Consider the following 11,972-nt stretch of genomic DNA (forward strand, 5'->3'; position numbering starts at 1 on the left):
CAGAAAAAAACTTGATATTGCAGTCAGCAATGTGTAATATGAGGACGCGCAATGCTAGAGCCTTTATGTAAACAGGTCACATGCTGCGTTTGTCTAGTCAGTGACACTGAGACTGCAAATATGCAAATAAGGATGTTAACCCAGGATTAAGGAATGTACAGTGTGAAACGTCACCATATGAATACTCAGGATTAATTATTAACTCCGGGTAAATTATGAGCAGTGTGAAACGTGAAGCAAGATAACCCAGGATTCTGTTTACCCAGGATTTAGAATGACCCAGGGTTAACTATTTTGAGTGTGAAAAGCCCTAATGTCCTTTCATATATTCATATACTCATGGATTATATGAACATGTGAACTTATGACCTTTTTTACAACTATTGCACTCAAATTGTTAAAGGGTTAGTTCACCCAAAAATGAAAATAATGTAATTTATTACTCACCCTCATGCCGTTCCACACCCGTAAGACCTCCGTTCATCTTCGGAACACAAATTAAGATATTTTTGTTGAAATCCGATGGCTCAATGACATCAGCAATGACATTTCCTCTCTCAAGATCCATTAATGTACTAAAAACATATTTAAATCACTTCATGTGATTACATTGGTTCAATATTAATATTATAAAGCGACAAGAATATTTTTGGTGCAACAAAAAAACCTAAATAATGACTTATATCGTGATAACCGATTTCAAAACACTGCTTCATGAATCTTTGGAGCGTTATGAATCAGCGTTATGAATCATGATTCGGATCCCGTGTCAAACCACCAAACTGCTGATATCATGTGACTTTGGCGCAACGAACCACTGATTCGATACAGTAATTCATAACGCTCCGAAGCTTCATGAAGCAGTGTTTTGAAATCCAAAAATTTTCTGAAATCCAAAAATATTCGCTTTATAATATTAATATTGAAATGTCATTGCTGGCTATGCAGGCCTCACTGAGCCATCGGATTTCAACAAAAATATCATAATTTGTGTTCTGAAGATGAACGGAGGTCTTAGGGGTGTGGAACGGCATGAGGGTGTGTAATAAATGACATTATTTTCATTTTTGGGTGAACTAGCCCTTTAAAGTGCTGCTTTGCATTTGATACAAGTTAAGCTCAAAATTTGTAGCATAATGTTTGAAAACTCTAAGCAGAAGTTGCAGTTAGAGTAAAAGGCTGTTCACACAGAACACTCAATTGCATTCCACTGCACTGCATTTCCATTGTTTTTCTATGTAAACCTGCTCTAGACAGACGTGTTTGACTGTTGTGCCTATTTTGCACCGTCTCGCTCATAGCAAGCCATTCTAAAATGCAGCACTCAAGTTAAAAGAGTTTCAGACTTTAAGAAAGCAGACCTTGAACCCATTTTTGCTTTCCACTGCGCTGCTTACATATGCACGTTAACTATGCACAATGACAATATTGGCGCTTTTCCATAACCAGTACCAGCTCGACTCGCCTCGCCTCGGCTCGGCTCGCTTTTCGCTCCGTTTTCCAGTGCAGATAGTACCTCCACAATAGTACCTGGTCGTCATAGCGACGCCGCAGGAAACTTTTTCGTTCCTCGTTGCCCCATCAAGCTCTCGCAGGATCCTCTCTTCGGCAACCAGACAAAGGAAACCTTGTCGTTTGACCACGGCGTATTTTTCCGAGTTGTCATAATATAAATGGGTATATCACGTGATCTCTGGCCAAACTATTTAAAAATAGCGGGGTTATTCCATAGACCGTAAAAAAATATTCAGGATACTCTGGTGCGTGCAATGATGATGCAGTGATAAGTGACGATTCTCTCTGACCAATCAGCAGTCTGCCACGTGTTCACGTCACATTTTAGTATCGCCTCAGCTCGCTCAGAACCTCGCCGGAGGCGATACGAAAAAAAGTACCTGGAAGCAGGTACAGGTACAACCTGTGTGTAAAATCAAACAAAGGCGAGTCGAGTCAAGTCGAGGTGAGCTGGTACTGTATAGTGGAAAAGCACCATATGACTGTTGCACTTGCGTCTTTTGTAGCCTCTGCCACATTGCACATAAAAATTTGCCTCTCAAGTTAAAAGTTGTTTAACTTTTAAAAACTGCATCTCTAGATCTTGCGTCATTCCATTGCCCTGCATCTGGCATTTTTAAACGCACTAAAGCCTCTGTCACACTAGACTTTGAGTATGCGAAATTTCTACGCACACTGCAACGGTTGTGATATGATGTCACTCCCTGAAGCGTCTTTTTTATTAACATGAATTCAACATATAACAAATAGTACGACACTCAAAATTAAAAAAAATATACAATCTACTCTACTGCAAAAATATTGTTCTTTTAATTCAGCCGTGAACTTCATGATATATCAGTCTTCTATTGGTCACACGTCGTCATGCGATGTGAATTCGCAGATTAGAGTTCACCAAGCTTGAACACAGCAAAATGCGAAACTTTTCACATGAGCTTGCGTTTCCGGTCTGAAGCATTTGCATGTGTTAGGGGCAGTTCATACACAAAATATGTTTGCCTTCCACTATGCTGCTTTTCCCTTTTTTATATATGTAAACAGACAGACACGTGTGACCGTTGCACTCATCTTTTGTTGCCTCTTTGTATATGACACGGCATTCTGAAAATGTGGCGTTCAAGTTAAAAGTCCAACCTTGCGTTTTGTTTTTTATTCCACTGACCTCCATCTCACATTTTGAAATTCATGCGTTCTGTGTGTATAACCCCTTACAATGGACATTTAATACCAACACGCAAAAACTGAATGTTAAGTTGATCATTTTTGTGTGAATTGTTCCATAAAATAACTTCTGTTTACTTGTCATTGACATTGTACATCAACAGAGGCATGACATCAGGTAAAGAAGTAGCTGACAGCTTGTGTTTATACTGTCTCTGACTGCTTTGTTATCGCCTGACATGCTCGAACCTGGAACAAACTTTGATTTTGATGATATTTTTTGTGATTTCTTTCTTGTCGTTTCCTCCCAGTGCATTCCCACTACCTGTACGGACACATGCTTGCGGCCTTTCGACAATGAAATATGCCAAAATCTGGGGACACCTTGAAAAGATGAGGGAAGGGTTAACCTCCGCCCCTCCCCTGTCCTGAACCACACCAGAGCTTTCTTGGACACCGTGCAATAGAGGGGGACAGAAAGACGAATTTTGAACTCTTTTCGCGCGTGGAACGCTTTGCAGCCGCAAAGGAGAAATCTCGTCGTATCAGTCGTTTCCCAGTAATCCCGGTTATATAGTCTTTGTGGTGGTCGTACTTAACTGGTGTACTTGGCCCTGTAGTCTGTCAGTGCTAGTCTGCTCCTTTGGGTGTGCCATTGGCATTTTACTGTTTAAGGCTTTCTTCCCTTTGGTTATGCAAATTATTAATCAACGTCTATGTATATATGAAAAACAGAAAAATATGCTATTATGTTTTTTATGGAAATATATATATATCAGACTTGTATATCGAGATGAATATATCATTATTATATGAATTTTAAAGTCTCAGTTGTGACTGTTTCCTGTCGGTTAGACAGCTCCGTCTGCTAGAAAGGGTGTTACACTTGTAGTCGGTGTCTTACACCAGTGGTGACTGGAGAAACGTGCGTTTGTGTTCACATCAGCAGTGCTTATCCACGTAGAGTTTCGGTCCACACACTTCCAGGACATCGAGATCGTATGAAGCCATGATGCTAAATATTGTCGAGCATCAGGGAAAGCAATAGACTTCAGTTCACTTAGCATCAGGAGAAAAAAAAAAAAAAAAAAAAGATTTCCAGCACGTAGGACCTGCAAACGAACATATGATCTCTTTTGGTGCCGCCATTTGAAATTGAACCACTATGGGAGCAAATGATTCTTGAGCAGCATACCTACCAAACAAGTTACGAGCGCATTGGGCATTTCTTCATTTAAGACAATGTTTTCTGTATAATTCACAGGATGTATCGTGCTATTGTGGCAGCTACTGTACTGTGTGTGAAAACGTGTGTGTGTGTGTGTATGTGTGTATTAAGTGTTACACAATGCTGACAAATCATGTTCTTACTTTAAGAAGTGCTCTCTATTAAAAAAAGTATTAATATAAGTGACTGTTTTTTCATTTTATACGCAAAAAAATCACCGTAATCATCATTTTAAATGAATGAATGATGATTAAGTCTTGTTTGTGCTGTGTGGGTCACTGTTGGCATTGGGGCGTCCGGTGGAGCATGCATGCCACTAAACTTGACAATCACTGTAGCATCTATTGCCTCTCTCTCGCTCTCAATCGCCATTACCACAGATATACTACAATATATCACCACTCAAACACTTGAACTTGAAATCCTGTGGTGTGCTGCTCTTTTTTTAAGCCTCGATCTGCCAATTGTGCCTAGCCTCTCACAGCCAGTTTAGTTGTTTCCGTTTCATTTATAATGCCTCTTTAATATTCAGCACGCTCGCTGAATATCTGTTTGATCTTTTAGTGGCTTGCTAAAAATAATGCCTTGACGAGGACCAAGCGTTAGTACAATGCCGAGACGTTTCCCTGATGCGATAGTGGTGGAGTAACTGAAGCCTCTTGCTTTGCAGAGTGTTCTCCTGTGATGGTCATTTTTACGCTAATTTGTTTCTGTAGCTCTTGACAGTAATGTGAACTGTAAAACAGGTGCAGGTCTCTCTCTCTCTCTCTCTCTCTCTCTCTCTCTCTCTCTTTCTCTCTCTCACAAGCTCTTTCTCTTTTGTGTGCATGTAAGGTTTAATGTGTGTGTGTAAATAGATGATTTATGTATATAATTCTGTATAGAGTAGATGCAGATTCCACATAAAGCATGTGGTTGAACAAGTGAGAATTTTTCTTTTAATGTGATATTTGTTTGTTTAGTACTGGTCAGATACTGTTGAGGTTTTTTTTTTTTCACTTTAAATGTAAAAAGCTGTCACAAATAAATAATTATATGAATATATAAAATAAATATTTACCTTATGTATTATAAATCATTTCATGGATTATTGGGTTGTTTTTGTGAAAGTACTTTCCAACAAAAAGCTCAATGTCATGATCAAATCAGCAAAAGAAAGAAGAAAATTGTTTTTAGAGGACGGAGAATAGGATTAGAAATGAATGTATACAAATACACAACAATCTTTATTATAAAAGTTCAAATAAGTTATTCCAACCACACAGAGAAAATACAAAATAAAAGAACAAAACCACTCTGTAGAAAATAGGAACATATTTACACGACTGGCATTCGGAACTAGTTTAAATTAAGCAGAAATTGGTCAAAACCAGAAGTAAATCATTGGACCCACAAATGTTTTTTGTTGGTAAGCATAAAGCACACACAAACAGAATGAAAAAATAAAGGAATCAAGAGGAAAAAAGGACAAATTATGAAAAGTACGATTTGCCCAGCCTGACTGTCTTAAGTTTCAGCAGGAATTAGGCTGATCTGAAATTGGTTCTTATTCCCACAGAGATAAGAAACATTTGGAAATATAATCATATGGACCTCAAGATTTGTCTGGAAATTAAGCCCCCAAGGCTTTTATGACTTTTAAAAGGTTCTTCATTCACCTTGGGTGTCGTAGATAGTGCTGTTGTGGTCGTTGAAAGGTGGTCTGAACATAACGGTAGGGTCACCCTCCTCATTTATTTGCTTATGTCCACTGAATAGGCCACCGGAGTCACCTCTGTTCCTGTAATGCTGTCCACAATAGAGGTCAGAGACCTCAGGTTGGTCTGCTCTGGGGAGTCATCATTCAGGAGATCTGAGGAAATGAGAGAACGCTGTCACACGTTTGCCAGGCAAGTCGTTCAAACCTCACAATATGGATTGTTTGTGTTAAACTGATCCCTCATATTTGTCAGGCTGGTTAGTGTAGGTGTGGTGGTCTTACCCTCGTGGGTGGAGCTGTAGACGGGGGCGCAGTGCTCCGACGCACTGCTCCACTCTGGACTGCTAGAGCAGGTGCTGCCAGAGCCCTGATCGCTGGAGGACGACACCTGTTACACACAAACACACACACTACTGTCAGTCACATCAGCAGCTACCCCACCCCACCCGACCACAGGACCCTCAACACCCTCACAACCATCAGAAACAAGAACTGCACACGGCAACCTATTATCTGCCTTCACACGTTTGATTGAACATTTTATGTAGGCGTTTTCGTGTTTTTAAAAGTTATTTAAAATGCATTCTTATTTATTTAATTTAAACATTTACATTTTAACTTGCCATTTTTGCAGTGCATACTGCATTCAAGGCTGTATTTAGTCTTCAATTTAAAAATTTTATATTATTATTATTTTTTTTTTTTGCAATGCATGCTGAATTTGTAAAATACAATTGCATTTGTTTTATTCAATTGAAATAAATCCATTTAACTTTTTTTTGGAATGCATGCAGCTTTATCAACATTTTCAATTTTTTAGAGAAAAGTCTTTTAGTTTTACACAATTGGAAATAAAATCAGGTAATAAATGCCCACAAAACTGTACAATGTCAAAAGAGTGCCCACTTACTTAATGTGAAGCACTTTCCAATAAGTTTTGCTTTAAGAAAAGAAAATGCCGGTTTTGGAAGTACAGTCCAGTTTGACAATGAAAAATCCCATCGTACACCTGCCCCTGATCCCCCGAGCTTCACTCACCCCTTGAGGAGCTGCGGCTCTGTAATGCAGGTTTCCCTGCTCGTGTTCCTGCTGGTTGAGGGAGCTGACCAGCGCTTGCAGTCTCTCGATGTACTGGATGGCGCTGCGCAGGATTTCCACCTTAGGCAGCCTCTGGTTGGGATTCATGAGTGTGCTTCTCTTAAGAGCCTCAAAGGCCTCGTTGACCTTCTTCAACCTCCTCTTCTCCCTCAAAGTGGCGGCTTTCCGTCGATCCATAGTCACCGACTTGCGCTTGCACACCTTGCAGGCCCAAGGCAGACACTGACCCGGACAGTGCTGCTGCTCCTGATGAGGAGACATGGACAGACCGAGGCTAGATGATGGAGACGGTTTGTCCTCCAATCCCACTCCGTTGGACAGCAGCCTTCCGTCTCCGCACAAGCCCATCATGGAGCTTCTGTCCTGATATCCTGCTTGGTCAAAGCCTCCGGTCAGCCTGGATTGGAAGAAGTTATCACCGCCTTCATAAAAACGCTGGTCTGCGAAGAAGTAGGGGTTGGTCTCGAAAAGCTCCATGTCTTGCTGGAATTAGAGTCCACCGGCTCTGCTGTGTCTTCTCTGAAAGCGGTATAGGTCCTTTACGGTCCTTGCGAGCGTGTGTGGGTGTTTCCCCCGGAGCTGAGCTCGTGCTGAAGAAGATCTGTGGACGACAACTGCTCCACACCAACTGCAGTGGTGGCATTTAAACTCTCTGCCTGGTGTTAGATCAGTAGGTTAAATATAGCCAGGGCTCTGAGAAACCTGACCCTGCGTTTAGCTGTTGCCACACATCTAAACTTTACATCTCTTTTCATTCCCCAATCTTCTGGGGATTTGGGACCGGTTTGCTTCAAGAACGGCGTCAGGCCGCTGTTGAAAGTCCAGGAACATGATCTGGGTGCTGTGGAAATCAAACAGACTACAGCAGATATGAAAGATCCACTATGGCTCCTTAATTAACTGATCTAAATCCTTGTCAGACGACATCCCCTTCTATTCTAAAGCTGAAAAAAATGTCTCATAGCTTTTATGTATTATAAACAGTTTGTTGTTTCTATAGCTTCATTATTGAGGGTGTCTTTTTGGAAGAAGAAGCTCAAGATAAATGGGAAACTTTAGAAAATCCTCTGGTTTTATTTTTATATTTTATAGCTGTTTTAGAGACAATAAATGCAATTAACTGTTAATATAATAAATAATATTGTAAAATAAATTGTAATAACAAGTAGAATGTATTAATATATAAATACAATATTATTTATATGTTGTATTTATATATTTTAATAATATATAAACACATTTTATTTATAAAAAACAATTAAAAACACACACACACACACACACACACACACACACACACACACACACACACACACACACACACACACACACACACACACACACACACACACACACACACACACACATATATATATATATATATATATATATATATATATATATATATATATATAAACTATTATATAAAACTATTATATCACTTTAAATTCTCTGTTTATATATAAGCTACAACCGGTGAATTTACAGTTTTGAGTCAGCAATCAATTTTGATAATAATAATAATAATAATAATAATAATAAATTAATTAATTTTAATTTATTATAAAATATAATAATAATATAAATATAGTAATGTTAAGAATGTATAATAACAATAGTAATAATACATATATTAATATATAAAATTATAATATTCTCAATCTTATTATAATTTCCTGTTAATAATAAAAAATACAATTTTTTCATGTTATAAAATATAATATAGAAATATTAGATGTTTTAAATTATCTTCAAAAATGTTGTCCAATTAACTCAATAATTTGCTTTTGTTAATAATAACAATAATATATATTATTTTAATATAGAATCAATAAAATGTTTGCAATCATTGTCCTATTAACACATGAAGTTTTTTTGTTTTGTTTTTGCTGCATGTTTCTCTTAAAATCTTTGAGGTAACTACTGTGTCTATATGTTTACCTGTCCTGCAATGTCTGGCATTGGTTCAGTAAGGTAGACCTTTCTTGTCCCTGACCCCAAAAAGTGAGGTAGGCTCTCCGGATGCAGGAAATCCCTAATGGGCTTGTCTGGGCTCATAGCTCACATGCTAATTCGGAAGAGCTTCCGCTATGTTTCCTAATGAATCCACAGGCTTATTTATGGTTACTGACACACCACAGCTATTCAAGGTCCATGTAGTACATGGTGAAGGGGGTTTTTCACCATGATATTTTCCCTGAGTGACAGTATGCTGAACACTTCTACAATGTCACTGGTGAAAGAGTCCCTCAAAATACTTTTGACTCTGTCCTTTCAGATCTTTTGTTTGTGAATGTAGAAGTGGAGACCCGTTTCAGAACATACGTTCTGCCCTTGTCCAGCACAGGTCTGAAGTGGGAAACCCTGTGGTGCTCTCGTCATGGAAACCCAAGCCTCCATCCTTGGCAGGATTAGGAGGCTGTGCAGTTGGCTGTCAGGTTAAAATGTGATGGATGATCACTGATGGTTGCGGAGCACAATGGGGCCTCTGTGGCTGTCCAGGCTGCAGGGGAGCAGTGTGTTGGAGTCATTCACCCCAGACCTTCTCTCAGCCTACTGTCAGCAGAAACGGAGCATGGCAGGGTGACAGGTCCATGCATCCACACACACACACACACACACACACGTCTGGTTTACTATCTTTGTGGGGACTCTCCATAGACGTAATGTTTGTTATACTGCACAAACTGTATATTCTATCCCCTTACACTAACCCTAGCCCTAAAACTAGAAAACCTTCTGCATTTTTACATTTTCAAAGAAACTCATTCTGTATGATTTATAAGTTTGTTTCCTCATGGGGCCCTCAAATATAGGTCCCCATGGTAACAAAAGTCCCCATCAGTCAGTGCATTCAGGTTTAAGTCCCCACCGGGATAGAAAAACACACATACTGTAGATAATGATTGTTATACTGTACAAACTATATTCTTTTTCCTAACCCTAAACCTACCCATCACAGAAAACTTTCAATATTTTTACATTTTCATAAAACATCACTTAGTACAATTTATAAGCTGTTTTCCTCATGGGGACCAAAGTATTGCCATCTTTGTGCGGACATTTTGTCCCCATAATGTAGGGTTTACCAGGACCACCCACACACATACACACACACACCACCCAGGAACTCTTCCTGAAGAGGAAAGCGCTTTCTCAGCATTTTAGTAAAGGTCAGGTTACCAATGATATAACAGTTGTCTTGTTCGAAAGGTGTATCACAAAGAGGGGTGTCCATGATGAAAATCTTTGGGGGGGGGAAAACTAAACTTTTTCTGTGTTTGTGTTCACACTGGTTTTTAAAAACATAACCCATTTATCAACTAATTATCAAAAAAGTTTCAATGTAATGACTTTAAATATGTGGTGCACCATCCAGTAAAAAGTAATATCATATTCTTTTATACCTTCAATACATTATCTTTTTGAAATGCATTTTTCAAGATTTTTTTTTTTGTACCAATAATCATAATTAATACTTCATAAATGTCATTACCCTTTTTTCGGTTAGTCACACCACATGACATTTCACAACCTAAACTAACCTTTCCTAGTCATTAATAGTAAACTTTTTGCCAGATTGTGGATTACAGTATATTTGGCAACCACATGTAATGTCTTAGCATCGTGAGAGAACATGTGCAAGAACCTCACATATTTTGCAGAAAATGTCAAAATCTATAGCTTAACCCTTATATTAGGTTAAAAATATGGGTACGATCACCTTGGTCAGCATCAAATTGACCTTAATTGGATTTAATACAATTGACCAAAAATGACACAACAGAAAAACAAAAAAATAAGATTTTTTAAAACTGTATTTATCAACAGTTTTAAACTCTTCTGTATTGTAATTACACTGCCCAGCCAAAAAAAAAAAAAGTCGCTGTTTGGATTTAAATAGGCAAATGCTTAAGAGTCTATGATCTATGTTTCTAGCATGACATATGTTAGGCAACAGTTCATCCAACCCTAATTGATGGAGTGTGTAGCTTTCATTTCTTAAACCATCATGTAGGAAGACACATCATGGCCATATTCCAAGATGACAATGACAAGATTCATCAGGCTCAAATTGTGAAAGCATGGTTGGGAGGGAGCATGAATAATCATTTTCACACATGAATTGGCACCTGAATTGAGTTTGAATTGAGTTGGTAAAACACATTCTTTTGAAGGCTTGGCTGTGTTTGTGGGGTGCACTGTAACATGTGTTCATGCTTCGTTTTAAAAAAAATAGCCTTATTTTTCATATATTTGACCTTTATTCTACACTGCTCTGTCCCTCCTTGTAAAACGGTCTGATGCTTTCCGGGTTGTATGAAGCCAGTCCCTCAAAAATACGCAGTGGGCTCTGATTGGTTAGCTGGCCCAGTGTGTTGTGATTCGCTAACCGCCTAGTGTACGTTTGTCGGAAACGTCACGCCCCTTACCGGAGGCTGTGCTTGCGTCAATAAAACCATATGAGCCCGAATCAGACCCAGAACATTTGAGTGAAGATGATCGAGCAGAACCTGTTCAGTCCTCAAGAGTAAAGACTGCGGATCTATAGTGATCGCTACTGAATGGCACGGTTACTTTCGTATTTTTAGAACGATTATAGCCAAATATCTGTTGCAAGAACTAACCCAAAACGAACACTAAGCACTGGCTTTAACTAGTAAGTTAGCCAAATCACACACAGAACCATGTTTAGCATGCCTGTAGATAAACAATACATAAAAGCTCTAATCAAAGAATCATTTACACTAATGCCAGGTTCGCTGTTGAGATTTTAACGTTAGTGTTTGTAACGTTAGGTGTTCGTCGGATAACGTTAAGTATGAATGAGCATTTAACAGACTGGTTTGCAGAACAGTGTTGTCATCTGTTTACTTCCTTGCTACAACCTATTACAGGAAAACACATCGATGAAAAATAAATCAGACTTACAGGTTGTGGCCCGTAAACAGCTTCTGTTTGTAAATCCAGCTTTCAGGACAAGCCGTTGTGCATATCCTGTATTGAACTCGCGAAGTTTGTGGAAGTTTGTGTTGTCCTCTGTGAAATGTGCAGCGCGCGTGTCGTGCATCCACGCGCCGGCAGTGTTTTTTTCACGCAGCTGACGTTGTGCAAATCTGGCATTGAAATCGCGAAGACGGTGGATGTTTTCCTCTGTTAGATGTGCTGCAGGGAGCCCTGCGCGCGCCTGATTCCCCGCTGACTCAAACACACGTGCATATAACATGCTGTATGTTAAACGCTCTGCAACGCACCCCCGTCCCAAGGAAG

General features: G+C 39.1%; 2 protein-coding genes across 7 annotated transcripts in view; one reads left to right on the plus strand and one right to left on the minus strand.

Moving 5' to 3' along the window:
• Positions 1-4,083, plus strand: part of ppfia4 (PTPRF interacting protein alpha 4) — a 139,301-nt gene extending 135,218 nt beyond the window's left edge. For 4 of the 5 annotated variants that reach the window (XM_079844368.1, XM_079844370.1, XM_079844371.1 and 1 more), the window contains exon 30: positions 2,988-3,749. The gene's annotated coding sequence lies outside the window, so the exon portion shown is untranslated. Of the gene's footprint in view, positions 1-2,987 lie in introns of all 5 variants that reach the window. The other variant, XM_079844369.1, reaches the window with a different exon arrangement.
• Positions 4,084-5,099: 1,016 nt separating this feature from the next.
• myog (myogenin) lies at positions 5,100-7,608 on the minus strand. 2 transcript variants are annotated; one of them, XM_079844375.1, is made up of 3 exons: positions 6,642-7,608; positions 5,886-5,991; positions 5,100-5,756 (listed from the first exon to the last, which is right to left on the minus strand). In XM_079844375.1, the coding sequence occupies exons 1-3, from the start codon at positions 7,176-7,178 to the stop codon at positions 5,638-5,640; spliced, it is 762 nt and encodes a 253-aa protein (XP_079700501.1). In that variant the 5' UTR covers positions 7,179-7,608; the 3' UTR covers positions 5,100-5,637. The 2 variants fall into 2 exon arrangements, 1 of the variants encoding a protein (XP_079700501.1); XR_013818557.1 differs by having other exon boundaries at positions 5,111-5,756; positions 6,514-7,333.
• Between the last annotated feature and the right edge of the window lie 4,364 nt (positions 7,609-11,972).

This window comes from Gobio gobio (assembly GCF_949357685.1).
Source record: "Gobio gobio genome assembly, chromosome: 19".
Classification (NCBI taxonomy): domain Eukaryota; kingdom Metazoa; phylum Chordata; class Actinopteri; order Cypriniformes; family Gobionidae; genus Gobio; species Gobio gobio.